Genomic DNA, 27,814 nt, shown 5'->3' with positions numbered 1-27,814 from the left:
CAACAGTGAAGTTGCCGAAGTGCTGGTCGATCACTCCTAGAAATGACGCAATCTCAAGTGATCTCGAAGTTTGCAGTTCTCACGAGAAAGAAAGAAAGAAACAATGACTTTAGAGATGCGTAATGAGAGTGCAAATGTCACAAAAGCGATATGGTGAGTTTGCCGATGGGTTGGCAGAGGTGAAAGTCACGGCTCTGCGGTCGAAATCCCACTGTATCCCGCAAGATTAGTCATCAGATGTCCACCCGCTCTATCAAGAAAGAAATAATATTGATAGATCAGATTCAATTTGTTCATAGAAGAGTGAAAAGCACAATAAAGAATTGAAAGAAGCTGTAAGAATGGTATTTGTGCAACCAGCTTACGGCAAATAGATACAAGAACACCAAACACCAAATCCTAGCCAGATATGAACCATTACACCAAATTAATGTCCCAGCCCATCAATGCTTTAGGTTATGAACCGGGGGTATCGAGCAGTAAAAGAAAAGAAAAGCAGCAGACGCTTAGCGGATGGTCATAGACTTTGTCATCTGGGCCTTGCTGCCCACACCGCCCTCACGAGCACTGGAGGCAGTGGTGCCAGCCTTACGCTCGAAGATCTTCCAGAACTTGAGGCTCTCGTCAGCGGCGGTGGTGGCCAGCATCTGACCGTCAGGGCTGATAGCGCTGTGGAGTACACGAGTCTCGTGAGCGGGGATCTCAACGTTGCGGACCAGAGTAGGATAGCTCCAGATGCTGAGAGAGTTGTCGGGGAAGCCACTGGAGCTGACGATCTCGCGGTAGTGGTTGCTCCAGCGCAGGGACGTGACCTGGGAGCCAGTGTCGATGCTGTTGGTACGAGCACCAGTGGTGGTGTTCCAGAAATGAATGTGACGATCGTAAGAACCACCGCCAGTGGCGAGAAGGTTTGATTGCCAGGGACACCAGCTGAGAGCCTTGACGGCAGCACGGTGGTTGGTCTTGGTGAACTTGGGAGCGCTCAGGGAACGGGCATCCCAGATGTTGACGAGGTTATCGTTTCCACCAGTGGCGAGCTGAGCGCCGTCGGCGCGCCACTCAAGACCACAGACCTCAGAGGTGTGAGAGACAAGCTCAGCGACCTTGTGGTCAGCGATGCGGACATCGTGATTGTAGACGAGGCCACTACGAGCTCCAGTGGACAAGGTGTGCTTGTTCCAGCCCATAACACCGACACGGGAGTCGTGGCCGAACATGCTGCGAAGCTTGGTACCCTCCTCAACATCCCAGATCTGAACTTCACCAGTGCCCAAACCAACACCGACGTAAGCACCATCACCGCTCCACTTCACGCTGCTGATGTAAGTGTCGGGGGAGCTTTCCAAAAGACAGTTCACGGAGCCAGACTCAGCAGACCAAACATAGACATTGCGCTCGAGACCAATGGCGACCTGGTTGCCAGAGCTCCAGTCGAGCAAGTTGAGGTAATAGTCATCTAAAAGGCCAGGGGCATCGAGAACCCGCTCGGGGGCAGTTTGGACACGGCGGCGGAACTGGGCAGCGTTCGACTTGGCAGGACGAAGAGGACGGTTGTATTGAGCACGAAGATCAATAGGCTTCGACGACTCGGGGGGAGGAGGCTTGAAGGCCAGGATGCGAGTGTTCTGGCTCACACCGCAGGCATCAGCAAGCGATGACTTGTAGGCAACGGCATCGGGAGCCGGGCGAGTGTACGTGGAGGGCTCATTGTCTTCAAGACCCAAGTTCTCAAGAGCAGCTGTCAGGTCATCATCGGATCCACGGGCACCCATATCAAAAGCACTAGCAGCCGTAGCCAGGACTGATGATCCACCGCTACCACCGCTCTTGGGGCGCTGGCCCTCTTCGGGCTTTGCAGCACCACTTGTAGTCAGACCTTCACTGGCGGTCCGGTTTGGGATGAAACGGTCAGCAGCGTTGTGAGAAATGCGCACAGTTGACTTGCTGGCCCGAGAACGGGTCGGGATCTCCCGACGAGGGCGTTCCTTTGATGAAGGAGATGAAGTTGATGCGACACTACCGCCGGTCAACGTCCAGTCGGACACACCGAGCTCGAGGTGCTTGGGCGACTTGCGAATGCGAGCAATGTTTGACTTGGGAGATTCACGGTATGTGGTACGGCTTGACTTCTGGACGGAGGACTTGGTGAAGTGCGCAGAGAGGTTGCCGCCATAGACGGACTTGGTTTGGCCGCGGCCAGCGTCGGCCTTCTGGGGAGGAGTGAAGGGTGACGAGGTACCGCTGGCCAGGTGGTTAGGCGAAGGGGTCAGAGGGATACGACCGCCAGCAGTCTTGGAGGAAAACAGTCCATGGTGGCTCTTCACCGGAGTGGACACTGTGACAGAAGCCATAGTGATAAAGGAAGAAAATGCAATGGGGACCAGTCCCAATAGAAGATGCAAATACGAAATGCAGTAGAGGAGTAGTAAATAGGGAAGAGGAATGAGGAATTTCGATGGTGGAGAGAGAAAAGAAGGGGAGAAGTACAAGTAGCTCATACTTCCTTTTGTTTTCCTCGTAGGGTTGGCTCAGCAACGGTCGAGTCCACCTGACATTCCGCTTTGGCAGTATCGGCTGACTAAAGATCGCCCAGGTGACGCCTTCCCCTTTTGGGACATGACATCGGCGTTTTGTTCTTTTCCAGACAAAGACGAGATTCATGTCAGGTCCGTCTGTTCATTGTTTGCTTATGAGGCGATTGCCACTCGAGGTCTGTGAGCTTCATTTCGCACCTTGACGGCAGACACCTCCCCACACTCTACAGTCCCACCAAGACCCACTCGCACGACCTCCTCTGGGATCTTCGAGCATCTCTAATCCGATCTCCTGCACTCTGGCACACATGCAGGACGCTTATTTGATGCCTGCCAGTCCGGCACCCCGCCAGACTGATTATCGTCCCAGCATCAAGAAGTCTCGCGGTCATGTCCCCGCCTGTCTGGTAAATGCCTCGGTGACGTATTGCAGCAATGACCGAATCTATGCCTTCGGCGGGTTTGATCAATACACAGATGAAGGTCGGCATTTTTCTTTGCAACACTGAATTGATGCTAATATTTCCCAGTCTACAACCACGTGCTCAAGCTAGACTTGGAGACCCTCGAATGGGAGCTTGTGGACAATTATGGCGATATCCCCGGAGTGCGGATGGGTATGCATATTTCCTCATTCGCCCATACTGCTTTTTAGCATTCTAATACGGTTTCTCGTGGATAGGCCACACTGCATCTTTGTACCAGGGTGATAAGTTGATCGTATTTGGGGGAGAAAACGAACACCGCGAGTATCTAGCTGACGTCGTGATCCTCGATTTGAATACCTTCACCTGGTCAATACCTGAAATCCGTGGCCCCATTCCGCGCGGCAGGGCACGACATGCTGCAGTGATTCACGAGGACAAGCTGTTCATTGCAGGTGGACTGACAGGCGAGAAGAACCTCATACTGGACGACTTGACTTATTTGGATCTCCAAACCTGGACCTGGTCTCGAACCTGGAGCTTTACCGCCCGATTTGATCATATCGCTTGGGTTTGGGGAACACGACTCTGGATTTTCGGTGGATTGGGGCCCAACATGGAGCGAACAACCGACATTTGGTGGCTCGACCTCAAAGGATCCCCATCGCTGGCAGGAAACACCAATCTCCAAGGTAGTGTCAATTCCCTGGACTTTCATCTTCCGACTGCTCATTATCCAGACTCCATCCCGAACAGTCCTTCACATCAGATGTCTCCACGTTCCTATGCTGCGAACTCAGGAAGTGTGCAGGTTCGCAACCTAGGCCGACGTAAGCCTCTTGCTCCGGGTGCTATCTCATGTCTTCGGTTTAACTCAGGCCCTCATGTCCCCTCCCTCTTCTCTGGAACCCATTTCCAATCGTTTGTATCTGGCGTTCTGCTTGACCTGATCACACCGTCAGAGACCGTCCGGTCTCATGACTGTAACCTGTCCGCCCTGGAGCTCAACTCACTGCGTTGGCAACGACTGGCTGATGGGCAAGAGATTTTTCGGCCCGGCTACCGATGGCACTACTGCACGGTCAACGAGGCGGGAACAAAGGCATGGCTGCTAGGATGTAGTATTGAGGGCGTGCCAGGGAGTAGTGATGAAAACCAGATGAGTGAAGTCCTCACCATTGACCTGGAGAAGTATGGCTTGTTAGGCAACGGGTTGTCGGCGGATGCTCCCGAGCAAGATGGACCGTGGCCCTCTGATCCAATGGGCTCCCAAGTTTCCGGACTTGGGGCCGATCTTGCCGCTGTCTTCGATCTTCCCCCCGAGTCAGGGAGTGGTACTGATTTCGTCGTCACTGCAATCCGCGATGATTGGGACTGTTCAAACTCGGACTACATGGGCGACGAGCCGATCGTCTCACCAACTCAAGCCGTACCAACCTTTGTGGAAGTTGACCCATCGACTTCGGACCCCATCCATGTGCATCGAATCTTTCTACAACTACGGTGGCCACATTTCAAGCGGCTGTACTCTGCGCAGATGGCGGAGTACCACACCAAGCGAATGCATATTCCAGAGCCCTACTCAGTTGTACGCGCATTTCTTTACTATTTGTACACAGACAGCATTGCAGGCCATCCAGACTACTGCTCAACCCCTATCGATGTGGCGGGCATGCTTGTTATGGCAAACCTCTACGACATGCCCAAGCTTCGCCTGCTCTGTGTGAACCGGTTGAGCCGCGAGCTTGATGTTCACAATGCAGCCATTGTCTGGGAGCGTGCAGGGCGGACCAATGAACACTGGCTGAAACGCCGAGCTGAGCAGTTCTGCCAGATCTACTGGGGTCGTGTGGTGCGGACGGATGGTTTCAAGTCGCTGAGCCACCGCAGTCTGATTGAGCTGTGCGAGGTAGTGGACGCCGATGCTAGTATCATCGCAGGGCCTGAGCTGGAAATCGTGAGCGCGTTTGGGGCGCATGGGGATGATTCCAAGAACTCACAGTTGCGACTTGGCTCGACTGCCGACGAATCTGAGATGGATGGAGATGACGAAGGGATGGAGATATTATGAAACACGAATGGGGCACGCACGCTTGTCCGGAGTATGAAATATAGTCAACAGTCAATATCAAAAGTTTTACGGTGAACGGGCCGGCCAAACCGGGTGGAGCCTCCCGACGCTCTCGGCGCGGCGTCTCCTCCGGATCGCGGAGATCATTCCTGTCACGATAAGGAAGCTCTTAACTTGTCTTTCTTTTGTTTCAAATATGAGGCTACATAAATCTTGATGTGCGCTCTACCTTCATTGGCATTCGGCCTACCTTTACACTATGGGATCCGTTGAGCAATCCACTCTGCCCCCGGGTTTTGTCTGGGGCTTTGCGACAGCCGCCTACCAAATTGAAGGAGCCGTGAACGAAGATGGTCGCGCTCCTTCGATTTGGGATACGTTCTGCAAGATACCCGGCAAGATCGCTGGTGGTGGATCTGGGGAGGTAGCATGCGACTCGTACCACCGAACACACGAGGACATTGCCTTGTTGAAGGAATGTGGTGCTTCGGCATACCGATTCTCCCTATCATGGTGAGCCCTATCTAAGCCTCTGTCTTTAAACCCTGTCAGCTAATATCGGCTGGACGCCACCATAGGTCCCGCATCATACCCCTCGGCGGTCGGAATGATCCCATCAACAAGAAAGGCTTGGAGTTCTACGTCAAGTTCGTGGATGACCTCCATGCTGCGGGAATCACGCCCATGATCACTCTGTTTCACTGGGATCTTCCGGATGCGTTGGACAAACGCTACGGTGGACTTCTGAACAAGGAGGAATTTGTTGCCGACTTCGCAAACTATGCTCGCGTAGTGTTCGAAGCATTCGGATCCAAGGTCAAACAGTGGATTACCTTCAACGAGCCTTGGTGCAGCAGTGTCCTTGGATACAACAATGGTTCCTTCGCCCCGGGCCACACAAGCGATCGCACCAAAAGCCCGGTCGGAGATAGTTCAACCGAGCCCTGGATTGTTGGTCACAGTTTGTTGGTCGCTCATGGAGCTGCGGTGAAGATATACCGAGATGAGTTCAAGGAGCGGGACGGCGGCGAGATTGGCATTACACTCAACGGTACACCTCTTCCCACCACAGCCCCTCTCATTGCTAACAATATAAATCAAAGGTGACTGGGCCGAGCCCTGGGACCCCGAGAACCCTGCCGACGTCGAAGCCTGTGATCGCAAGATCGAATTCGCCATCTCATGGTTCGCGGACCCAATCTACCATGGCAAGTACCCCGACAGCATGATCAAGCAGCTCGGAGACCGCCTGCCAAGCTGGACGACCGAAGACCTTGCTCTAGTACACGGTAGCAACGATTTCTATGGTATGAACCACTACTGCGCGAATTATATCCGCGCCAAGACAGGCGAGCCAGAGTTGGACGACGTCGCTGGTAACCTAGAGCTGCTTCTTGAAGACAAGAACGGACAAAGCATCGGGCCCATCACTCAGTCCCCTTGGCTGCGACCGTGTGCGCTGGGATTCCGCAAGCTGCTAAAGTGGCTTAGTGAGCGGTATGGATACCCTAAGATCTACGTTACCGAGAACGGGACCAGTGTCCTCGGAGAGAACGACATGCCGCTGGAAGAGCTTCTCAACGATGAGTTCCGTGTGCAATATTTCAAGGATTACATCGGTGCCATGGCCGATGCTTATACCCACGACGGTGTCAATGTGCGAGCCTACATGGCTTGGAGTCTTATGGAGTATGCCAATCTCCTAATATAATATCGATTATAGTGTAATGTGATGCTAATATCGATTTTACTTACAGCAACTTTGAGTGGGCCGAAGGCTACGAAACTCGCTTTGGTGTGACTTTTGTCGACTATGAGAATGATCAGAAGAGAATGCCGAAGAAGAGTGCTAAGGCTATTAGCCAGATCTTTGAGCGGTTGATTGAGAAAGCTTGAGATTAACAGGCGAATTCATTTAGGGGCTGTCTGGAATAGCTATGAAACTAGAATGGCAACGAAGGGTTGAATCTATTTGACGTTTGATTTCTGTTCATTAAGTTTCGTAGAGTGCGTGTCTGTCTTCGCACGGTGCAAGTATTCTGGTCTTATGGGACCAATTGTAGCGACATTCACTGTCGTCTTGGATTTTTTGTATAATTTTATATACACGTGGATTCTTGTTGGCGTCCCATCTTTTTGTTCCACAGTGACATGGAAGCAAGTGGTTCGGCCCCAGTCCTCAAATCAAAAGTTCATAGGTATACAATCACAATATACCTCCCATGAGGTGGTAACAGGATCACGCCGAAGCCTTCTGAGTGTCATGAACAGTTGCTCTGGGCCAGGATTCCACTTCATAACATCGTCCTCGCAGACATCATACGGAAGGCCATCCCGGAGCCGAAAAACACCAGTGTCACAGATACGGGCTTCCTCGGGAATAATAAGAGAGAGGGGTATCGTTTCGTTGACGTGATTCCCAGATAATGGTCCTTGTTGAGACGCAACAATGGCAGCAATTTCAGCAGCAGCATCCTGACCAACTGCCTTGTTCAACACAATACTGTGGCCCTCCTCTACCTGCATGAGGTGCTCGGCCAAAGCAGTAACAGGCGGGCATTTATAGAAGCCTTGCACTGGTGGAGCCCGTCTCAACAATTGCAAGGCTCTTCGACGCAACCCCGGATGGCGACATTTGGCAGCAGCCACAAACAATGGGAGTCCGACACCCATCTCGAAAGTGAATGGTGGTTGCGCGCCGTTTGGCTTCTTCGAGGCATCCAGGGTAAGACTGGATTGTTCGACGATTACCCGGAAGTCGTCTAGATAATCATCATAGACGGTTTCATGTTTTGTCAGGCTTCCCGCAACATATACCGATGCAGCTGCGTGGTATGCGAGTAGGGTTGGCTCGGTATAAATAGAATACTCGAGCGGAATCGGTGATTTGTGACGAAGGCTTTGGCAGAGGTCTGTATATGCCTTCTTCCAACGTGCTAGCCGATCTTGCAATTCCTGTTGCTTGATGAACAGGTCCTGGCTCACACAGACATCACCGCCAAAGGCTTGGAGATGAACTCCCGCATCTCGCTGGAAGAGGATGCACTCTGCTCCCAAGGTGGTTATAGACTGCCGAGCAGATCCAAGTGATGAAAATCCATCATACTTATTATTTTCAAAAGAGAAGAGCTCACTAGGCTGAGTCCCGGATATCGTGAGAGCAATGGTATTCAGCCGTAAAAACAGTGGGATGATGGTGTTCTCCAGGAGCGCAGCTTTGCTAGCAGAGACCGTCCCATGAAGAGCCTTCACCCGAAGGTCCAATATCAGACTCATGCCCTGTCTGAGGAGTTGTAAAGCCTCCTCCATACGCCCTTGAATGGTCTCCACACAGATGAATAGCACACAGCTGATAAGTGCAATGTAGGGATCGGCGCTACCACGCTCGATCTGGGAATGGATGCTTGAAATCGAACGCGAGTACCACACCAAAGCTTCTTTCTGAGATTGCTTCAGCAGATGAGCATCCTTCTGCTTGTGTCTCAAAAAGGTGAAATCCAAGCATTGTTCCGGGTATTCAAACAAAGCACTGATGGCAATGATGGCATCCCACACAGCTGGCTCAGTGCGGCAAATCTGTGGGGCAACGCCAGTCCAAAAATCAATGTCCATACCACCGGACAAATACTGCGCAGCATGTTGAAAGTAATACCCGAAAGCACGACGTTCCCGCCGTCCCGAATTCGGCGACGAGGAGAGCGTGTGACTCGGGCTGGGGATGAGAGAAGTTGGCATCGACGGCGTTGGAGGCGAGGTGCCAATGGCATTATTCTCAAAGTCACATTTCCGGCCTGTACTTGTACACCGGAGACAGCTTGGTTTTTCTTCCCCGCATTTCACTCTTCGGATCCTGTCAAAGTGGTTAATTTGTGTCAGATACAGTTGTAGCAGAACTTACTTGCAGGTTTTACAGCCGGATCGGGACTTGGATGAGCCTATGCGGCCACTGGGTGGTGTTGTCCGATTGATTGCCATTGTCTGGCTCCATCTCAGCTTGAGTGTTGGGTCATGCTGTGTTTGATATCTGACAAGGCTGTGGATTCTTGAGATCCCCACCTTTTCCCTTTTGGCGCCTTGTAAGTAAGGCACTCATCTAATGTCGCAATTACCTTACGAATACTGCATGAAACCGGGTCTATAGATGATCCGTCGGCATAGCTTATGTAGCTAGAATGGACCCATAAATAGTGAGAAATAGGGGTAATGAAATACAGAGTCATTGACATCTCCAATTGGCCGGATCCAGGACAAATCACGACATCTAAAAATAACTAGTTAACCATAACTAACTACAATCAAACTACATGTACATACAAGCTAACTTACAACGTCCAAATCAATTGAGCTTTGTGATTATCTTGAGAGACTGTGTTGATCTTTCTGTTTTCTGTTGTTGCAACAAGCCGCTTTTTGCTTGGTCGTTTCCTTTTCTTCTCCTTTTGCACATTTTTATTCCTTCGAAATGTCAAAAGCAAACGGTCCAGAATTTCTGTAGAACAGCACTGACCATGTGAGCATCTAGCTTATCCCGATATCTAAGAGCACAATAGCAAGCCTCATCTCGCTCTTCACTCCGGTCCATACTCCGGTGTTTAGTAAACCCGCTCCGAATATAAGTTCTTCTCCAAATTCAAGTTTCTTCAGTCACTCAACATGGATTTGTCTCATATATTAAACCAGCTTGGGCCAACACCAAAAAGATTCCCAGATTGCTGCCTGGGAATATCCAGCACATTGATCACCCACCTGGCTTCAATCCTCCCCAAGAACCCCGATTTCACCATCTCAATCGGCAGCGGATCAGGTCTCCTCGAAGGCGTCATCGCATACTCCAATAAACATGTTCCAGTGCAGGGAGTGGAAGTAGATTCCTCAATCAACCGATATATTGCCGAAGAAGACATGAACGTCGTTAGTGGAGGGTGGGGCCTCTATCCCAGCGCTCAACAGGCCAAGGCGTGGATGTTTATCTACCCACGCGACCCTAAGCTAATCACCAAATATATTGATTCATATGGTGATCAAGCCGTTGAAATGATTGTGTGGCTTGGGCCGCGGGTAGACTGGCCTGATTATGAACCTTGCTTTTGCAAATCTACATTCTCTGAGTTGAGTGTTTTGGATAACATCGGATTGACGCCCTATGAAACTGCGGTCGTTGCTCGAAGAGCGTCTTGATATTAAATATCTTGGTTTTCCTGGTTCTGGAAGAAAGGGATATGTCTGCATGTAGGATGATACTATGACACTGGGATGAAAATGTATATAAACGCCTGCTACATTATGTATGAAAGACATCCGTACCTATTTAAAGGAAGTGATCTGTTACATTCAAAGGGACCAATAACAATCCCCAACCCCGGGGCTTCAATTTTAGGCAGCACCTGTCCATACGATCCAACCACTCTTCTTGAGGGCGGCGCAGACGGGAGAAAAGAGAATACAAAGGGAAAAATAAAAAAAATAAAAGGGATGAGCCGGATTCGGTCCTGGCTCCTCCAGCGCGTGACCTGAGGTTTCCTGAAAGCCTCTAGCAGAACCCCCAGCGCTGGGTTAGGCTTACAGTTTCTTTGCTCTTTCCATTGACCTACCATCCCGTTATGGGGGACTTCTTACCTTTTCGGGTTAAGGACCCACTATTTGCCATTTACCGTTAGCATCGGTGGATACTCATCTGATTTGATCCATTCATATTGATTACTGTATATCTATAGCCTTCTAATTACCATTCAAAGCGCATACCGGAAATGCCTCGACTCCATATCCGTCATATCTTTGAATCCATCCAAGATAGCCTGTGACGTAACATCACCCTCACATGTAGCCGTATCGACCGTATCTCTTCGCGCATTCTCCCATCTCATGAACGCATACGCCACAACCGATAGCACAATAATACCTGCATAGCAGATGAGTAGCCCCGCAAGAGCTGAATAATAGCGTGGAGCCTCGCGAGCGAAGAAGATGTTAGCACCAGCGACATTTCCGGCGGCATAGACCGTGAACCAGAGACCATTAGCCACTGCACGCTTCGTGTGGCCAGCAACATTGGTGGCAAGGATGTTCCAGCACACAATAACCGGAGCACCAACGATGTACTGTAGCCAGGTGCAGCCGACCAGAGTCCAGCGGTGGTCGAGGTCGGTAAACCGGATACCCAGCAGACCAGCGAAGGGAATAAGAGACACGACTGCGAGGACAATACACCGTGAGTCCTTGACGTATGTAGCGACAATACCGCAGATCGGGACTATCAAAGCTTCAAAAGCACCAGTTGGCAGCTGGAGCAATGTAGCATAAATCCCATTAAACCCGAAGCCTTTAATAAGAGCAGAAGCAAAGTTCGAAACTCCTCCGTTGATAACACCACACGCAATACCAATTCCGGCACAGCAGAGGACTTTTACATCATACAGATTCTCCAAAGCCTGTCGAGGCTTGATCTCTCTAGTCTTCACGCCAATCATATTCTCCGCGACACGCTGCACGGCTATCACGCGCTGACGGTGCGAAAGGAAGCGCGCCGAACTGGGCGAATCAGGCATGAGCCAGAGGAAGACACAACCAGTGACAAAATTCATCAGTCCAATAGTAAGGAAAATAAGTTGCCAGCTGTGCAGAGTCGTATTATGGGAATGACCCAGGCCAAATCCTAAAAGGGCACCGACCATCGTGGCCATTCCATTGGCACTGAGCCAGATAGCCATGCGCAATGGTTGTTCCGAGCGCTTGTAGAACATAGAAGTCAGATTCATCACTATGACAGTAGATTAGCATTGCCAGACTGTTAGTTTGTAAGTGGCATGGGGCCACTTACTACAAGGGCTGACACCGGCTTCTGCCATGCCCAGTAGGAATCTCAATACTAGGATTCCGGCATAGTTTTTCGCGCCGATATGCGCGACGACGAGGATGCTCCAGATTAGAAGCATGCCGCCCATATACTTTGCGATCGGCAGTCGCTGGATCAATAGGTTGGCCGGTAGAGCCCAGAATAGATAGCCGAAGTTGAAGATTGCAGCGACCCACGAATATCTCTGGCCTTCGAGTCCGAGATCTGGGATGAGGGAATAGGCAGAGGCATAGTTGAGTGATAGTTTGTCTAAATGAGTGTGTCAGAAGAGCAAGGCGAGGTCCTGATTTAGTTGTACTTACCAAGAAATTGAATAACGTAGGTAACATAGAGCTAGAACATGAATCCACGTTAGAAGGGATCAATATAGGCTCGGGGTATTACGGACAATTGGCATAATCCTCCAGTCCAGGATGCGAAGAACTTTGGCACCTTCGGTCTCCAGCTCTTCGGCGGAGAGCTGTTCGGCCTCGAGGAATAAATTGGCGCCAATATCGTGAGTCTCGCCGAGGGCAATATCTTTCCCCACAGTGGGATAATCCACTTTGGGGTCTTTCTCCATCGTGAAGGATCAATTAGGGTTAATTGGGTTCTGGGGTCTGTTTGGGTCAAGGTGTGAAGTCGTGAGAATCACGTTCCGCATTCCTATGCCGGGCTTTTAAGCCCTAGCAGATGGCCTGGACTTGTGTTATCGCTGCCAAGTAGATAAGCATGAAGCTGCGGAACTATGATAAACATATGATAGGGGATGCTGATCGTGGGGGAATAGTTGAAGTTGTATGATTGGTTCACATGCAAGCGGACAATACTCCGCGATAAGTATAGAACCCGTCGATGCGGGAATTCATAGACATACAAACTGAGATAACATTAACCTTCACTCTAACATTTACACTTCTTCGGGAAACACTTGAATAGAGCCCCCAAACATAATATCCTCAACCATCCCCAAGACCGCTCTGTGCAAGTATCCCTTCTTCAACTGCTCCAAATGCAACTCGGCCTCCTCCAACAAGACCATATTATCTGTTTCAACTTCACCTATACCGGCCTTCCACATAACCTTCTGTCTTAGGAACTCATAAACCCTCATATACGGCATGGCGTCCGTCCAACGGTCCACAAAGCCAGCCAAATTCATCGCACAGGCGTCAATGGCTTTGCGGGTATCAGTCATGGATTTTGTTGCCCAGGAAATATACAAAAGCATGGTTCCTGCGCGAAACTGGAATACAAGCTATAAATGTAAATGTTAGCCAAGTCTTCCTATGAATAAGTATGAGTTGCCGGTTACATACCGCAGACCAGGTGTAACACATTACGTGGCCCTCTTCCTGAAATAGACGGAAATTGAGACAGACATCCACAACCGCGGCGAGGAACTCTTCCACTCCGTCCTCGACAAAGTTCCGCTTCTCTTCCATCAGAATCAAGAGACTGTAATCATACAGCTTTCGCATCCATATAGGGTGCAAATAGCCGTATTGAACATTATTGGATCCATATCGTGGGATATCCTGCCGCCAGATATCAAGCGCCGATTTGAAGGAGGATGAAGAGTTGTGGCTTGTATCGTGTTTGATCAGTGGGCTTTGAGGCCAGTTCTCTTTCGATCTTCTGATGCTTGCTTGAATTTTGCGTAGGCGGAATAGATGAGTTAAGGCGGGGTTTATGTCTTGAGGTGGTTGGAGTGTGTCGCCTAATATGCACATCTATATTAAAGGTCAGTGATGTCAATCATTCGGGACGGGGATGTAAAATAGATGCAAAGGTGACTCACATCATCGTCGACAACTCTATATGCAGCTGAAACAGGTCGATCCCACCCAGACACAATAATTTCATTCAGCATGTAACAAGTGATGAACATTTTCTCCGACAAAACCTCATCAGTCTCAGTCATCGACCCATTATCTCGGCAGATCGACGCATGCTTTCGGATCTCCGCCATCGCAGCCGTACAGAAGGGTACGATGGAAGAAACACTAGTCGTAATCTCCTCCGAAGAAGGTGAATGCAAAGCGTAAAGAATCATAAGCAATGAAGCCTGGACCTGCAGAACCATAGACGAATGCCCCACGACGTGCGGGTAATATCGCATTGCCGAGGCATAGAACTCTTTCGAACGTGTTGAGTGTGAAGGATCTCGCTGTATTGTACTGCAAAGGGATGCCCCAATTGCATATACAATATTTAAAAAGAATTGTCGCCATTCATCTTGTCCGTCTATGATGACTTCGTTGTGCCAAGACTTCCAGGCTGTTTCGTTCAGGAAGGGCCATTCGCGGTGTGTGACAGAGAAATAGACATTGGTGTATTGCTCTTTCAACCAGGTTAAGCTGTCGGTCAATGAATATGATGGTGTTGTATCCATCCATGGAAAGTCAAAAGTTGCGCTGGTCAAGAAAGACAATGTGTCCGGCGAGAAAGACGGAGGTGATCGTGCAAATCGTTGGTTTGGAGACTGCAATCCAGACAATAGCATGAGAGACGCATCGTTGTCCTTATTTAAATCTTGGCCAGCCAAGAAATGGCTCGAATCATTGCACGCTTCAAGATCTCCGTAATCGGTCTGCACAGCAGCATCGCACATCTCCACGTGAGCTTCGATAGTGCTAGATCGACGATCCATCTCAGCCACCCGCTCTTCAAGTTGTCTCAAGTAATCCAGCGGGATGGTGATGTTATCTCCCGACTTCCGGGATCTGGCCGGCAAGCACTCCGCGCCTTTGCGGCGACATTCGCCACAGGATGGCTTTGCATGGTCACATTTCCGCTTGAGGCGGAAACAGCGAGCGCAGGCGATATCTCTATGCTTCAGCGGGCGCGACATGCAGTAATCAGATGCATTGACATGTAAATTAGTGATTTGCAGCTTGAAGGGAAGGCAATGCGGGGATTGGGTGGAGTCGATATCATCCCAAATAGGAAAGTGTAAGCGGCACCTAGTCAAGTTCAACGATATACAAGCATAACAGTATAACATTGGGTATAGATGTCTCTTAATCATATCAAGTTCATTCAAGGTCCATGGATTCATTCCTCGTCTTGTCGCATCAACCCTTGATCCATGTCTGAGCTACCACATCATACCCGATCAACTTAGGATCAATATGCAGAGTCTTAAGCATATATCCCATAGAAAACTCCTAGAGAACATCAGCAATATTCCAGCCAGCCTCAAAGCAAAGCAATAACCAAATACACACCTCATCAGAACTCTCCTCCCGCCCCTGCTCATGGACAATCTTCCTACTCTGCAACATCTCCGACAACCCCCCAAGATCCCGATACTCCTCCTCTTCCTCATCAACATGCTCAATCTCACGTTTCTCCTCCTCATACTCTTCCCACCGCGTAGCATCACGTTTAGAACGCTCCTTCCAAGCCTTCATGCCTCCCATCTTATTAACACGCTCTTGAGCACCGACGAACGCTTCGTCCGCCGCGTCCTGGCTAATATGGCGCCATTTGACGATCAGAGCTTCGAGCTCGGTATCTTTGGTTGAGGATTCGAGTTGGTGGGCTTGGGTTGCTGCATCGAGGTCTGTGCGGAGTGAGGCTATGCGCGATTGAATGGCGCGTTGTTGTTTTTGGAGGGCGAGGATGTCGGGGTCGGAGGAGTGGAAGCGGGTTGGGGTTGAGAGCGGGCGGGAGGTTGCTTTCTGTTCGGCGGGGAGGGAGTGTGTAGGTATATTTGAGACTGGTGTAGAAGCTTGTGCTGGGGCGTCATTGAGGGCCCTGGTCGCGACGGGTGTAGCTGGTGATGCGGCTGTGGTTGTCGGGACGGGCCTGCGCATTGGCGACTTGAACGGCTTGGATAGTGTGGCGGCTGCATCAACGCGACGACGTTTGCTTGGAGGCTGAGCCATAGTCCATGAAACGGTTACAGATCTCCGATGACAGGGGTGTTGGAGAAGAGAAGTTGGGAGATGCGGAGAAAGAAGCTTATCGATAACATGGAATTCTATCTACAAGAATAGACTAGACTCAATGCCCAACTCCTCCTGCCACCCACTGCCCAAATTCAGGGTCTCCGGGCTGTGGGAAAAAGCCGCGGTCCCCATTTCCTTGGGCATTGGCGTTGGCGTTGGCGTTGGCATTAGCATTGGCATTGGCATTCTCATTCTGCCGGTTACGCCGTTGCTGCTGTTGACGAACATAGACCAGCACCAAGAGCGTAGCGGCCAACCCGACAATCAGAAGACCCTCTAGCATTCCTTCGTCAATCTCGAGATCCAGGTCATCATAGTAGCCGTCCTCGTGACTATCAGCATCAAGGCCACGGTATTCATCATCCTCCCCGCGTTGTTCGTAAAGCTCATCGTAATAGCTTTCCTCGTCATTGTGGATAAAGGTCGTAATCCATTCCTTGAAAGTGCGAGGGGGTTTCGAGTCTAAGAAATCTTAAGTAAGGCGCCAAAAGTAAATGATCAAACGGGCCATGGTTCACTTACCTTCCTCGTCGCGGATGGGGTTGATATTTCCATTGGTGATGTGGTTCCAATACCCTCGGACCCGGAGCTTGAGCAAGCTGAGTTTGACTGGCAGATATGATTCAGGGCTGACGTCGAGGGCCAGATCATAGTATCGCTTGGCCATGTGGAAATCTTGGTCCACCGCTACGCCGTTCTCGTGCATCCAGCCCAGATTCCAGTAGCCCTGTGCACTGTGGTGTGCTTCAGCGGCATTGTGATAACAAGCAGAGGCTTTCTCTGCATCCATAACGGTACCTGTACCGGACAGGTAGTAGTCACCCATCTTGATCAACGAGTCGATGTTAGCCTGCTTCGAGGATCGTGTCCAGTAGATCAAAGCCAGAGCCGCATTGCGCAGCAACGAAGACCGGCTCTTTTCAGCCCATGGGAAAATGGAACTTAGTGAAAGCAAGGACTGCTGCTCGTCGAGAAGGTAAGCCACATTTGCCTGGGCATTCTCGTAGCCCTGTTCAGCGGCCATCATCGCTGGAATGAGAGCTCCCTCCTTGTCACCGGCCTCGTAAGCAGAATTCGACTCCGCAAAGGCCGAGTGGATGATTTCCGCCTTTTCAGCAACAACCTTGTAATAGGCAGCAGCGACGCCGCAGTGCCGTTGTCTGCCGACGCCGAAGTTGGCCATCTCCGCCAGGTAGTAATACGCTTCCATCCACCCCCAGCGGGCAGCAAGCTCGAAGTAACGTGTGGCAGCGGCCACATCGCCTTGGTCTAGGAACAATGCGCCCAATCGCGATTCCGATGCCGGGAGATCCTGGTCTGCCGCAGCCTTGAAGTAGTTGGCGGCTTTGAAGCCATCTTGAGGCACCCCGTATCCGTTCAGATACACCAGGCCCATCCAATGCTGGCACAGAGAGTCGCCGTTCACAACACCACGTCGGAACCAAGTGAGAGCAGTGCCGTAGTTTTGCTCCACTCCCTCTCCACGGAGGTACATCAAACCAATATGTCCAGCCGCTTTAGAAGCCAGCTTGTCTAGCCCAGCCGGAGCATTCTGATTGACAGTACCATCCTTATTCCAATATTTCTTGGTAACAACCTTGAAATGCCTCATAGAGCGACGGAAATTGCGCGACAAACCCCGAGCACCCTCATAATTCATCTTGCCAAGGGTATAAGTAGCCTTCAGCTCGCCCTTCCTCGACATAAGATCCAAATACTCCAGAATATCCTCAACACTAGCCTCAGGACTAGCCTGAGCAGCGTCACGCGCGTTCTGCCCAGAACTCGACACACTAGCACCAGCACCATAAACACCACCCTCCTCCTCAGCCCAACGATAAGAGTCACGAATGAGAGCATTACCACCAGGCGGACCAGAGCGGTAAAACTCAACAGCCTTATCTGCAACGCGTTTATAGTAAACAAGTGCATGGTCACAATCCTTCGGCGTTCCAATGCCATTATGATACCGATACGCAAGGGTCATCTCGGAGCGCGTATTCCCCGTCTCGGCAGCAAACTCATGGTACATAAGCGCCTTAGCCTGGTTGCGTTCAACGGCACCTCCAATGCCTGTGGCATACATGAAGCCAACCATATTCTGGGCGGTATTATTCCCATCCAGCCAGGCGAGCTCATGATACCAGTGGAATGCTTCTTTGAAGTCGCGGGGGTGGGAGAAGTTGCCGTAGAAGTTCATCTCTGCTAGTAGGAACATCGCATCTGGGTCTTGTTCTTCGTCTGCTGCTGCGCGCAGCTCTGCCACGGCGTTTGCGACATTTGCGTCGAGTTTCCGCTGTGGTTTGTCGGTTGTGGGGCCGTTTAGGAAGAGGATTCGGAATGTTTGGCGGCCATAGTATATGGCAGTTCCGAGGATGCCTGTTGACTTGTCTGTTTGGGGGCTTGCGGGTTTTGCGGTACGGAGGGTATTCCATGCCGTCTCAACCCTTTCTGTTCACAGGATAGATTGTCAGTCTCGGGCAGCCATTGATAGGATGCGGAGATAGTAGCTCCGAGGTAGGTACAGTACTCACGGGTCATAGGTCGGGGTTCTGGTTCCCCAGCAAAGAGCGGGGGTTCATGATTATCAGCATCGCCGCCGACAGCAGTTTGGACCGTCTCAGCGGAATGTTGACTTGGCCCAGCTGCGCAGGTCTGTAATAGCACTGGAAGGGGTCAGTCTTCGGTGTCGTCTGCGCGTGGGGGTAGCTTACGCAGGGCCGAAAGAAGAGATAGTGACCTCATCATGACTTTGAGATACTGGTGTAATTACAGAGTGAGAGGCACATCGCGGCTCGAAAGCAAAGCAATGTGGAGGAGTCGAGTGCGGAACTGTTGCGATATGATGTAGTTCGGGCCACGTTTGGGTTGACGGCGCTTCATTTTTCCGTACTTTCTCATACTTATATTCTCTAGGCTACTCCCAACATCATATTTACATGTACTACAGTTATTTACGATGCACAGAATAGACAAAAATGTCATTACCATTCTTTGGATCTACTCGTCCCCTCACGAGGTGCTGTGTACAAAGCAGGAAAAAGCAGAAAATACATCCCCGGGGCGCTCTCAATGCAATAGAAATTGGGCAGTCATAAACTCCCAGGGCAAACGGTATCTGCCATTCCTCAACGTCTCCAGACCAAGCCTCGGGCGTTAAAAACAGCAACTCCGCGTTGTCGTGAGATATCATGACCACCTGCGAAACGGGGGAACAAAAGCGTGTGCAATTGCGAAAACAAACGAAGACGGCTGAAACGGAGGGCACGTCTCTGGGTAAAGAAAAAGTAAAGAACAGATACAATTGAAAGGGTGACACGCCCCGATATCGTGGAAAAATTATCAATCAGTTCTGAGATTTTAAACGCGTGAAAATCCTTTTGGGTTATTTGAATGTTGTAATGGTGATAGTACAGACGTAAGCACGAGCCTTAGACAGGCAAGCCATGTCCGTCCGAACTTTACTGGCGTGGCGATGAAGGGCTGAAAGCCGGGGAAGTCGGGCTGTAAGCCCCAGCACCGGGCGACGTTGGGGAGCCAGAGAAGTTAGGAGAGCTAGGCGAGTATGACTGCGGGCTCGTGGGAGAGAACTTCGGGGAGGTTGGTGAAGTAGGGGACAGGTGCCGACCAGCGCCTGCGATGGCAGGACTGGTGGGACTGTAGGTAGGAGAAGTTGGACTGAAGGCCGGCGACGCCGGGCTGAAGCTGGGCGATGTTGGACTGTAGCTTGGCGACGTAGGCGAGAACCCAGGCGATGTTGGAGAGTACGAAGGCGAAGTCGGGGACACTTGACCATAGGCAGGCGAGGTAGGCGAGTAGGCCGGTGACGTCGGGTTGATCGACGGGCTAGTAGGCGAGAAACCAGGCGAGAAGTTCATGCGCGGGCTGGTCATACCCATACTAGGCGATGTCGGGGAGTAACTCGAGCTGGGAGAGTAGCCAGGAGACGTTGGACTGGTGTTGAATGGACTGGTGGGGGAGTAGCCACCGGGGCTGCGAGGACCAGGACTGAATCCACCATAGCCACCAGACGGCTGGTAGTCTGTGAAGCCTCCTGGAGCATCCTGACCCAGCTGGTGCATGGGCGAGAAGGATGCATCGGGATCACTATCGGTCATGTATGGGGAGCTTGCCATGGGAGATCCAGTGTCGTACTGAGTAGCAGCACCGTCCGGAATGATGGCATCCTTGGCGCCAACAGCGCCCATAAGGCCGAAGCGTGCATTGTTCGACACAACCGTGTTGAGCAAGGTCTGATCCAGGTAGACGTCAAACTCTCCCGTTCCAGCGGGTGCCATCTGTCCGAGGATCAAGTTCTCCGAGACACCACGGCAGTCGTCAAGCTCTCCGAAGGCAGCAGCCTCCAACAGAATCTCAACGGTCTCTTCGAAGGAACAACGCATGAGCGCACCGTTATCGGCACGGTTGATACCATGACGAGTGACAGGAGTCAGGTAACCACGCACAGTCATCACATCAACCAGGAGAGCCAAGTGACGGTGATTAACGTAGGAACCGTCAAAGGCAAGCACCTGGGTCAATTCACGAAGGACAGCGGTACGGGCAGCCTCGATACCGAATACCTCGAAAATCTCAATAAACTGGTTGGAGTATGTACGAGAAGCATCGACACCAGGAATTGAGAGAACTGCAGCCAGAGAAGAACCACTGGTCTCGAGAACCCATTCCTTGCAGAGGGGATCGGACTTGCTTGTGTAGAGCGAGCCATCTTCGATAACACGGACCTTGCTCTTCTCGTTAATAAACGCACGCTCAACACCAGGAACACCACGCAGGGTCAGAGTGTCGAGCAAGTGCTGCTCAAGCTTCTTCAAAGTCACATCATATTCAACATCCTCATCATCGTCATCCTTGTAGTCTTGAACTTGACGGATACGGATAACTTGCTCATCAGCGTTGTTATCACTGAAGATGACTGCAATATCACGGGGGTAAGCCTGCTTGATCCTGGTGGCGACGTCCTGGACTGTGAGACCCTTATCGAGAAGCGAGGGACGGCTGAGCACGATACGGAGCAACCACTTGGACTGCGAGGCAGCGTCATCGCCAACATCTTCGGGAATGATGAAGTAGGATTCGACCATATCCCGATCGTTCTCAATGACCGTGGATTGAATGTCAGGGTCGTAGTAGATCTCAGTGGACTCAGTAACGGAACGCAGACTAGTGTGCTCGACAAGACTGCGCAGGGTCTTGGCACCTTCCTTGTCGTGAGTTTTCATGCCCTGCTGGTACACGGTCATAGAGGGAGTCTTAATGTTGGTAGCAACATTCAGAATTTCCTTCAGACGGGGTACACCAAGGGTGACGTTCTTAGATGACACACCAGCAAAGTGGAAGGTGTTCAGGGTCATCTGAGTAGCAGGCTCACCAATAGACTGGGCTGCAAGGACACCAACCATTTCACCAGGGTTGGCTGCCGCACGGGCAAAGCGACTTTCAATAGCACCAAGCACATGCTGGAATGCAAGCTTGTTAAGAGAATAGTCGGTAACGAGGCGACGGAAAGCAAGACGACTGCGGAGCTGAGCCTTAAATAGCAATGTTGCATTATCTTGAGCCTCGCGCGAGATAACATCGTTACCACGAACGATCATCAGGCGATCCAGAAGGGCCTGGACCTGAGGAATGACCTCAGCGGGGTGCAGGTCACTGATGGTACCCTCGCGAATGCGGAAAGTGGTGCGAGCCATTTCAAGAATACGCTGAATGTTGATGGGAAGCTGCATCATTTCCTCGTCTTCCTTGGCCACGGTGCGCAGGAATTCCCGGTCCTTCAGGATTGCCTCCCACTCCTCATCGAAGTATCTTTGCACCTCCATATCACCGGCAATCTCATTAGCCTGCTCTAAGACCTCGGGGCCGAGAGTGCGCTCCGGATCCATGACATCGACACGGAAGCGTTCGCGGAGTTTCTCATCAGAGCACTTGATGATATCAACACGCTGATTTTCAATGTGTGCACCATCAAGACCATCCTCTCCGTAAATGAACTGAATAATATCGCCAAGAGAGTTACGGACAGTACCATCGTACTTGACCATGACTTCTTCCAGAGCCTTGACCAGCTTACGCTGGATATAACCAGTCTCGGCAGTCTTGACAGCGGTATCAATAAGACCCTCACGACCAGCCATAGCGTGGAAGAAGAATTCAGTGGGAGTCAAGCCTCGGAGGTACGAGTTCTCAACGAATCCACGCGACTCGGGAGAGTAATCGTCCTTGGTGAAGTGGGGCAAAGTACGGTACTTGAAGCCGAAGGGAATACGCTTTCCTTCCACGGATTGCTGTCCGACGAGGGCAGTCATCTGGGAAATGTTGATAGCGGAACCCTTGGAACCAGAGCGAGCCATTTGAATAGCGTTGTTCAGATCCTTCAAACTCTTCTCGGTGGCATCACCAGCTTCATCACGGGCGTTGTTCAGAGCACGAGAAACCTTGCTCTCGAATGTCTCACGGACGTTCATACCAGGCAGAGCTTCCAGAGTGTTTTCAGTGGCGCTAGCAGTGATAGTCTCGACCTCTTGCTTTCGGTTGCGGACAGCCTCCTCGATCTTCTGGATAGTCAGTTGGTCGGGAATAGTGTCACCGATACCGATACTAAAACCGTTGTGAAGTAGCCAGTAGCCGACAATGGTTTGAGCACCGTTGAAGAAGTTGACAGCAGTGTCGGGACCGTACTCGTTGAAAATGGTGTGAATGACACCACCACCGCTGGCACCGACAGTCTTCTTAGAAAGCATACCATACATCAACTGTCCACCGTGGATCAGAAGACCGCCATCATTGAGAGGGCTGAACTTCTCCGTCATAGCAGCACCATCCTTGTCAACACGCAGCAGGTTCAGGCCAGAGGGGAAAGCCATGCTGATCATCTGCTTTCCTGTCCAACGGGGTCGGGGCTTCAGGATAGCAGGGGGAGGAATCACACCATCCCAGTCGGGAACCCACATCATAAGGTTCATAACCTGAGCCTTCGTAAGGAAGGTATCACGACGACAGATCTTGTAAATTCCACAAAGAGTGTCCTGCACAATACCCATCAGGGGACCGTTACGCTGGGGAGAAACAATGTTCTTGGGAACCAGAGTCAATTCAGCGAGCTCAGCGCGTGCTTCTTCGCCCTGGGGGACGTGCAAGTTCATTTCGTCACCATCGAAATCGGCGTTGTAAGGACTGGTCACCGACAAGTTCATTCGGAATGTAGAGAAGGGCATGACACGGACACGGTGACCCATCATGGATTCCTTGTGAAGCGAAGGCTGACGGTTGAACAGAATGTAGTCACCGTTGTCAAGATGACGCTCGACCTTCCAGCCATAAAGCAGCTGCTGAGTACCAGCGCGCTTGGCGTGACGTAAGTCAATGCGCTCGCCGTTGTCGCGGACAATGTATCTGGCACCAGGGTGAATGTTGGGTCCGTTGGAGACTAGCTTCTGAAGCTTCTCAATGTTGTAAGGGGTGACAACTTCTGGGTAGGTCAGGATTCGGGCCGTCGAGTATGGTACACCCACTTCATCAAGCGACAAGTTGGGATCACCAGTAATGACAGTACGAGCAGAGAAGTCGACACGCTTTCCCATCAAGTTCTGACGCAGACGACCTTCCTTGCCCTTCAGACGACTGCGCAGAGCCTTCACAGGACGGTTGCCCTTTTGCATGGCCTTGGGTTGACCGGCAATATCATTATCCATGTATGTAGCAATGTGGTACTGAAGCAGAGATTCGAACTCCCGAATAACGTGCTCGGGGGCACCTTCTTGCTCACAGCGTTGAACGTTCTGGTTGGCACGAACGATTTCAGCAAGCTTGTATGTCAAGTCATCCTCACCACGGGCGCCGCTGGTGGCTCCCATGACAACACTGGGACGGACGGTAGGAGGTGGGACGGGAAGGACAGTAAGAATCATCCATTCGGGACGAGCGTAGTCATTGCTAAGACCCATGATGCGAACCTCTTCCTGGGAGATGTTCCGGAAGATGTTCAGCGCCATGGCAGGCGTAATGACCTTCTTCTCAGGCTGTGCCATCTCGTCTTCCATCATAGCCTTGCTCGGCTTCCATGTTCCAACAAGTGTGATTCCTTCCTTTCGGACAGTAGGCTGGGCGTTACCGCAGCCACCGTGGGAGCGCTGCTGGGGGTCCTTCGAGAATTCTTCGTCATCAGCAGGAGGGTCAGCTTGACAGACCAGCACATCCTTGGAGAGTCGCCAAATGTGATCGAATCGACGCTTGGGGTCACGGAATCGGAGAGCTTCGGCGAACTTAGAATCGGCCTGGTAATCATGTCAGCAAAGTCTGCCATCAAGATTTGCCATCCCATAAGGGATGACTAACCTGGTTGGCCTTGATTTTTCCGCAGTTGTGGCACACGGTCTCCAAAAGCTTCTTAATCTTGGTCACGAAACCTAGAGGAAGTCAGCGGGCGGAAAGAGAAGAAATCGATCAGGTGCAACAAACCGATGTGAAATACTGGAGATGCAAGCTCGATATGACCGAAATGTCCTGGGCATTCCTTGGGACCTTCTTCACAAGTCTCGCAGTTGTACTGACGGTCGATTGTGCCGAGACGCGGGTCGTTGATACCCTTGGTCCGAGGCCGTTGACGTTGTTCATCCTATCGCGTCATTAGCAATCATAAACACAAGCGCAAGTAGAGCCGATCACAAAGTATGCGACGAAAACTCAGAATTAAGCACTCACCAATGTCTCTGGGTACTCGATGTGGACCACACTCATGCGCTTGATCTCCTCCGGGGCGAAGAGACCAAACTGAATCTCCTTAATGGTGCGCAGAGGCGCCTTGGAGTATGGAAAGAAAACGTTCGACATGATGGCGATGTTTTCGTGGAAAAGCCGATGAAAAACGCGGAGTTAACCGGTCAGGCGGATGGATCGTGGACCGGCGAAAACGAAGGAACTCTTATCGCAGCGTCGCAAAATTTGAAGAGACAGAATTGTCCGAGGGGTGGAAGTCTAATTTACACGTAGCGACGATGAAACGAAAGTCGTGTGGAAGCAGCTGGCCGGCTGAGGCCTTTGGCAGCCCTTGCCACGAGGGCGCCGGCGACCTGGGGGTCCCGGATGTCACGAAGCCGAAAAGGAGGGAAAAAAGGTGCGCGCGGCGTGGAAGAGCGTGATGGGGGATTCCAGAAGAAGGATCGCGATGCTAGACGCGATCTCCTGCGTGGTTGAAGGATGGGGGATGGCGTGTCGGGAAGTTGAAAGGGAGACGGTTGGAGGTTGCCTCACTGTGATGGGGCTCGAGTTTTCCCTGCACTGTGGCCGCTGTCTAAAGAGGGCTCACCGCTTTGGCAGAACAGTGGGTACCTCACCTATCAAATTGAGACAGGCGAGTTGGAAGTACCGTTACTTGCGGCAGGTGAGAGCGGTGAGTCTAGTCCGTGAGTGAGGCATCAGTTTCAGGCAGTCGCATAATTCACTTTTAGAGGGGCTGGCTCACCGCCTTGTGTTCCTCCAGATTCTAAGGATATCGACGGCAGAAGGAAGATTGTCCATGACAGGAACTGAGTTGCTTAAGCTGCATATGATCTGACACTGCCTGGCCTGACCTGCAGGCCTGGGTTTATTAAGAACAATTCAGCTATTCATGCCCTCGCAACAATGAATCTTTCACTCGTGGACCCATTTGTCCTGGCCCAGGAATACCCAGATACATTGACCGAGAAGCTGAGTATGTGCTATTGGCATTTATTCAATAACAATACTAATACATTCACTGTCAGGTAGCGGCCATGCGACATGTCTCAGCTTCAATCACAAGGGCGACTACCTTGCCTCCGGACGAGTTCGTGGAGACAAATTGAGACATACAAGGAGGAAGGCTAAGACTTGATACAGGTGGACGGCACAGTAGTGATCTTCGACATTGAAACCAATGGCGTGGCGCGCAAACTGCAAGGCCACACGCGACAGATCCAGTCGCTCAGGCAAGTCCAGAGAAAACTACAGTGAACCAGGACTAACTCAGATCCAGCTGGTCCCGCGATGGCCGATACCTCCTCACCTCCTCACAAGACTGGAAATGCATCCTTTGGGATCTCCAAGATGGCTCACGAGTCCGCACAGTACGGTTCGAAGCACCAGTATACATCGCCCAGCTGCACCCATTCAACCAGTACGCCCTGCACAATCCCACCATTCCACCACCACAAACTAACACCCTACAGCCTCCTCTTTGTCGCCTCTCTTTTCGAAGACCAACCCGTCCTAGTAGACGTCTCCTCCCCAAAGCCAATCAAGCGCATCCTCCCCAGCGCCCCGCTCCGACCCCAACCAACAAACGGCGAAGAAGTCGACCCAGCAGTAGCAGCGAAGCAAGCAGCCCAAGACGCAAAGCACTCAACCTGCGTAACAATCTTCACAGCCTTCGGCAACCACATAATCGCAGGAACATCTAAAGGCTGGATAAACATAATTGAAACGCAAACCTGCACAACAATCCACTCAATGCGCCTCTGCAACGGCGTAGTAATCCTCCTCCGACTCGCCAGCAACGGGCGCGATCTGCTAGTCAACAGCTCAGACCGTGTAATCCGCACAGTACTCATGCCCGACCTATCACAACTAGGAATCGACCTTGAAGCATCCGCGATAAAACTCCACGTGGAACACAAGTTCCAAGACGTGGTCAACCGCCTAAGCTGGAACCACGTAACCTTCTCCTCAACCGGCGAATTCGTCACCGCAACCACATTCATGAATCCAGACATCTACGTCTGGGAACGGAGCCACGGCTCGCTAGTCAAGATCCTGGAAGGGCCACGGGAAGAACTAGGCGTTGTGGAATGGCACCCGTCGCGACCAATGGTTGTAGCCTGCGGGCTAGAAACGGGCTGCATATACACGTGGTCGATCGTCTCACCGCAGAAATGGTCAGCGCTGGCACCGGATTTCGGCGAGGTAGAGGAGAACGTGGAATACATGGAAGCGGAGGATGAATTCGACGTTCATCCTGCTGAGCAGGTGCATCAGCGGCGATTGGATCAGGAGGATGAAGAGCCGGATGTTGTTACTATTGATGCGGTCAAGGGGGTCGTCGAGGCTGATGGTATCGAACCGTTCAATGTGCCTATCTTGCTTGATGTTGAGGATAGTGATAGTGGGGAGGATGTTATTGCCGTCGGGCCTGGGACAATGAGGAGGCGGACGCCTGGCGCTGGGCGGGAGGCTGTGAATGGGACTGGTAATGGGGATGTAGAGAAGGAGGGTGCGAGTGGGAGGGCAGCTAGGAGTCGGCGGCGATGAGTCTTCTCTCTTTTGTTTCTGTATCGTGCTCTTTTCTTTCTATTTTCTTTTGCCTTTGCATCTCCGAGGTTCTGGCTGGTGCTGTTCAAAACTATTTTGCATAGGCGGCGTTATTTAACCTCAGGTTGGATTCTGATTGCAGTCTGGCGTTGGAGGAAAAGATTGTTCTGCTTTATTTGATTCGAAATCTGAATGAAACGCTCAGTTTATGGCGTATATCTCTACCTGGGTCGTGATATATACCCTCAAGTGTTGAAATGTTTGTGATCTTCAGATATCCGGACGCAACTGAGGGGGCAGCGCATGGTATATATATCTTTGGTAAGACGTCACAGTTGACCTTCGATGATGGACTCACTCATCATTTCAGCACATGTAAATGCTCAAGGAGTGTGTATTGAGGTCTTTGCTGACGTCTTTTCTTGACATACCCTACTCTGGAGACAGGATATATAGACTCTGATGACCCCGTAAGGATACTCAAGCTTACCCTACACAAAACTCAGCTGACCCTGGAAGTATTGCATAGCTGGATACTACGAGGAACATAAGTCGCAAACTGCTGAAAGATTCGCCCTTAGGATATATAGCAAGCAAACCGAAAGAATAATACAAAGAAAGTTCGATTCCAAAAAGTGATGACGACCCATCTGGCTAGCAAACAGAGACATCAGGAACTAAAAGGGTAATCTGGGTATATATCATAA

The 27,814-nt window shown here is 51.2% G+C and overlaps 10 protein-coding genes across 10 annotated transcripts; 4 read left to right on the top strand and 6 right to left on the bottom strand.

The window, feature by feature from the left end:
* Positions 1-506: 506 nt before the first annotated feature.
* N7446_010411 (WD40 repeat domain-containing protein) lies at positions 507-2,351 on the bottom strand (the record flags this gene model as incomplete). The annotated part of the gene is made up of 1 exon (XM_058519154.1): positions 507-2,351. One exon carries the CDS (start codon positions 2,349-2,351, stop codon positions 507-509), a length of 1,845 nt encoding a protein of 614 aa, XP_058369942.1.
* Positions 2,352-2,635: 284 nt separating this feature from the next.
* On the top strand, positions 2,636-5,030 carry N7446_010410 (Kelch motif domain protein; the record flags this gene model as incomplete). The annotated part of the gene is made up of 3 exons (XM_058519153.1): positions 2,636-3,017; positions 3,065-3,151; positions 3,217-5,030. Exons 1-3 carry the CDS (start codon positions 2,843-2,845, stop codon positions 5,028-5,030), a joined length of 2,076 nt encoding a protein of 691 aa, XP_058369941.1. The 5' UTR covers positions 2,636-2,842.
* Positions 5,031-5,289: 259 nt separating this feature from the next.
* On the top strand, positions 5,290-6,926 carry N7446_010409 (uncharacterized protein; the record flags this gene model as incomplete). The annotated part of the gene is made up of 4 exons (XM_058519152.1): positions 5,290-5,543; positions 5,609-6,081; positions 6,134-6,719; positions 6,788-6,926. 4 exons carry the CDS (start codon positions 5,290-5,292, stop codon positions 6,924-6,926), a joined length of 1,452 nt encoding a protein of 483 aa, XP_058369940.1.
* A 288-nt stretch (positions 6,927-7,214) lies between these two features.
* On the bottom strand, positions 7,215-9,005 carry N7446_010408 (Zn(II)2Cys6 transcription factor; the record flags this gene model as incomplete). Its single annotated transcript, XM_058519151.1, has 2 exons — positions 7,215-8,880; positions 8,929-9,005. The coding sequence occupies 2 exons, from the start codon at positions 9,003-9,005 to the stop codon at positions 7,215-7,217; spliced, it is 1,743 nt and encodes a 580-aa protein (XP_058369939.1).
* A 678-nt stretch (positions 9,006-9,683) lies between these two features.
* On the top strand, positions 9,684-10,208 carry N7446_010407 (uncharacterized protein; the record flags this gene model as incomplete). The annotated part of the gene is made up of 1 exon (XM_058519150.1): positions 9,684-10,208. One exon carries the CDS (start codon positions 9,684-9,686, stop codon positions 10,206-10,208), a length of 525 nt encoding a protein of 174 aa, XP_058369938.1.
* Positions 10,209-10,759: 551 nt separating this feature from the next.
* Positions 10,760-12,445, bottom strand: N7446_010406 (putative MFS allantoate transporter; the record flags this gene model as incomplete). Its single annotated transcript, XM_058519149.1, has 4 exons — positions 10,760-11,787; positions 11,848-12,132; positions 12,186-12,216; positions 12,272-12,445. 4 exons carry the CDS (start codon positions 12,443-12,445, stop codon positions 10,760-10,762), a joined length of 1,518 nt encoding a protein of 505 aa, XP_058369937.1.
* Positions 12,446-12,772: 327 nt separating this feature from the next.
* Positions 12,773-15,755, bottom strand: N7446_010405 (putative DNA repair protein Dds20/Mei5; the record flags this gene model as incomplete). The annotated part of the gene is made up of 5 exons (XM_058519148.1): positions 12,773-13,120; positions 13,182-13,595; positions 13,664-14,828; positions 14,977-15,032; positions 15,093-15,755. 5 exons carry the CDS (start codon positions 15,753-15,755, stop codon positions 12,773-12,775), a joined length of 2,646 nt encoding a protein of 881 aa, XP_058369936.1.
* Positions 15,756-15,873: 118 nt separating this feature from the next.
* On the bottom strand, positions 15,874-18,566 carry N7446_010404 (ubiquitin ligase complex subunit HRD3; the record flags this gene model as incomplete). Its single annotated transcript, XM_058519147.1, has 4 exons — positions 15,874-16,280; positions 16,341-18,269; positions 18,353-18,484; positions 18,533-18,566. 4 exons carry the CDS (start codon positions 18,564-18,566, stop codon positions 15,874-15,876), a joined length of 2,502 nt encoding a protein of 833 aa, XP_058369935.1.
* Positions 18,567-18,728: 162 nt separating this feature from the next.
* Positions 18,729-25,081, bottom strand: N7446_010403 (DNA-directed RNA polymerase II subunit RPB1). Its single transcript, XM_058519146.1, has 4 exons — positions 24,543-25,081; positions 24,300-24,456; positions 24,177-24,247; positions 18,729-24,115 (listed from the first exon to the last, which is right to left on the bottom strand). The coding sequence occupies exons 1-4, from the start codon at positions 24,669-24,671 to the stop codon at positions 19,280-19,282; spliced, it is 5,193 nt and encodes a 1,730-aa protein (XP_058369934.1). The 5' UTR covers positions 24,672-25,081; the 3' UTR covers positions 18,729-19,279.
* Positions 25,082-25,463: 382 nt separating this feature from the next.
* On the top strand, positions 25,464-27,107 carry N7446_010402 (Set1-mediated histone H3-K4 methylation subunit Swd1; the record flags this gene model as incomplete). Its single annotated transcript, XM_058519145.1, has 5 exons — positions 25,464-25,533; positions 25,586-25,647; positions 25,701-25,789; positions 25,837-25,977; positions 26,030-27,107. 5 exons carry the CDS (start codon positions 25,464-25,466, stop codon positions 27,105-27,107), a joined length of 1,440 nt encoding a protein of 479 aa, XP_058369933.1.
* Positions 27,108-27,814: the final 707 nt, after the last annotated feature.

Source organism: Penicillium canescens (genome assembly GCF_028828765.1).
Source record: "Penicillium canescens strain IBT 15451 chromosome Unknown utg000006l_segment0_segment0, whole genome shotgun sequence".
Taxonomy (NCBI): domain Eukaryota; kingdom Fungi; phylum Ascomycota; class Eurotiomycetes; order Eurotiales; family Aspergillaceae; genus Penicillium; species Penicillium canescens.
Note: the sequence above shows the minus strand (reverse complement) of the source record. Positions and strands in the feature narration are given on the sequence as shown.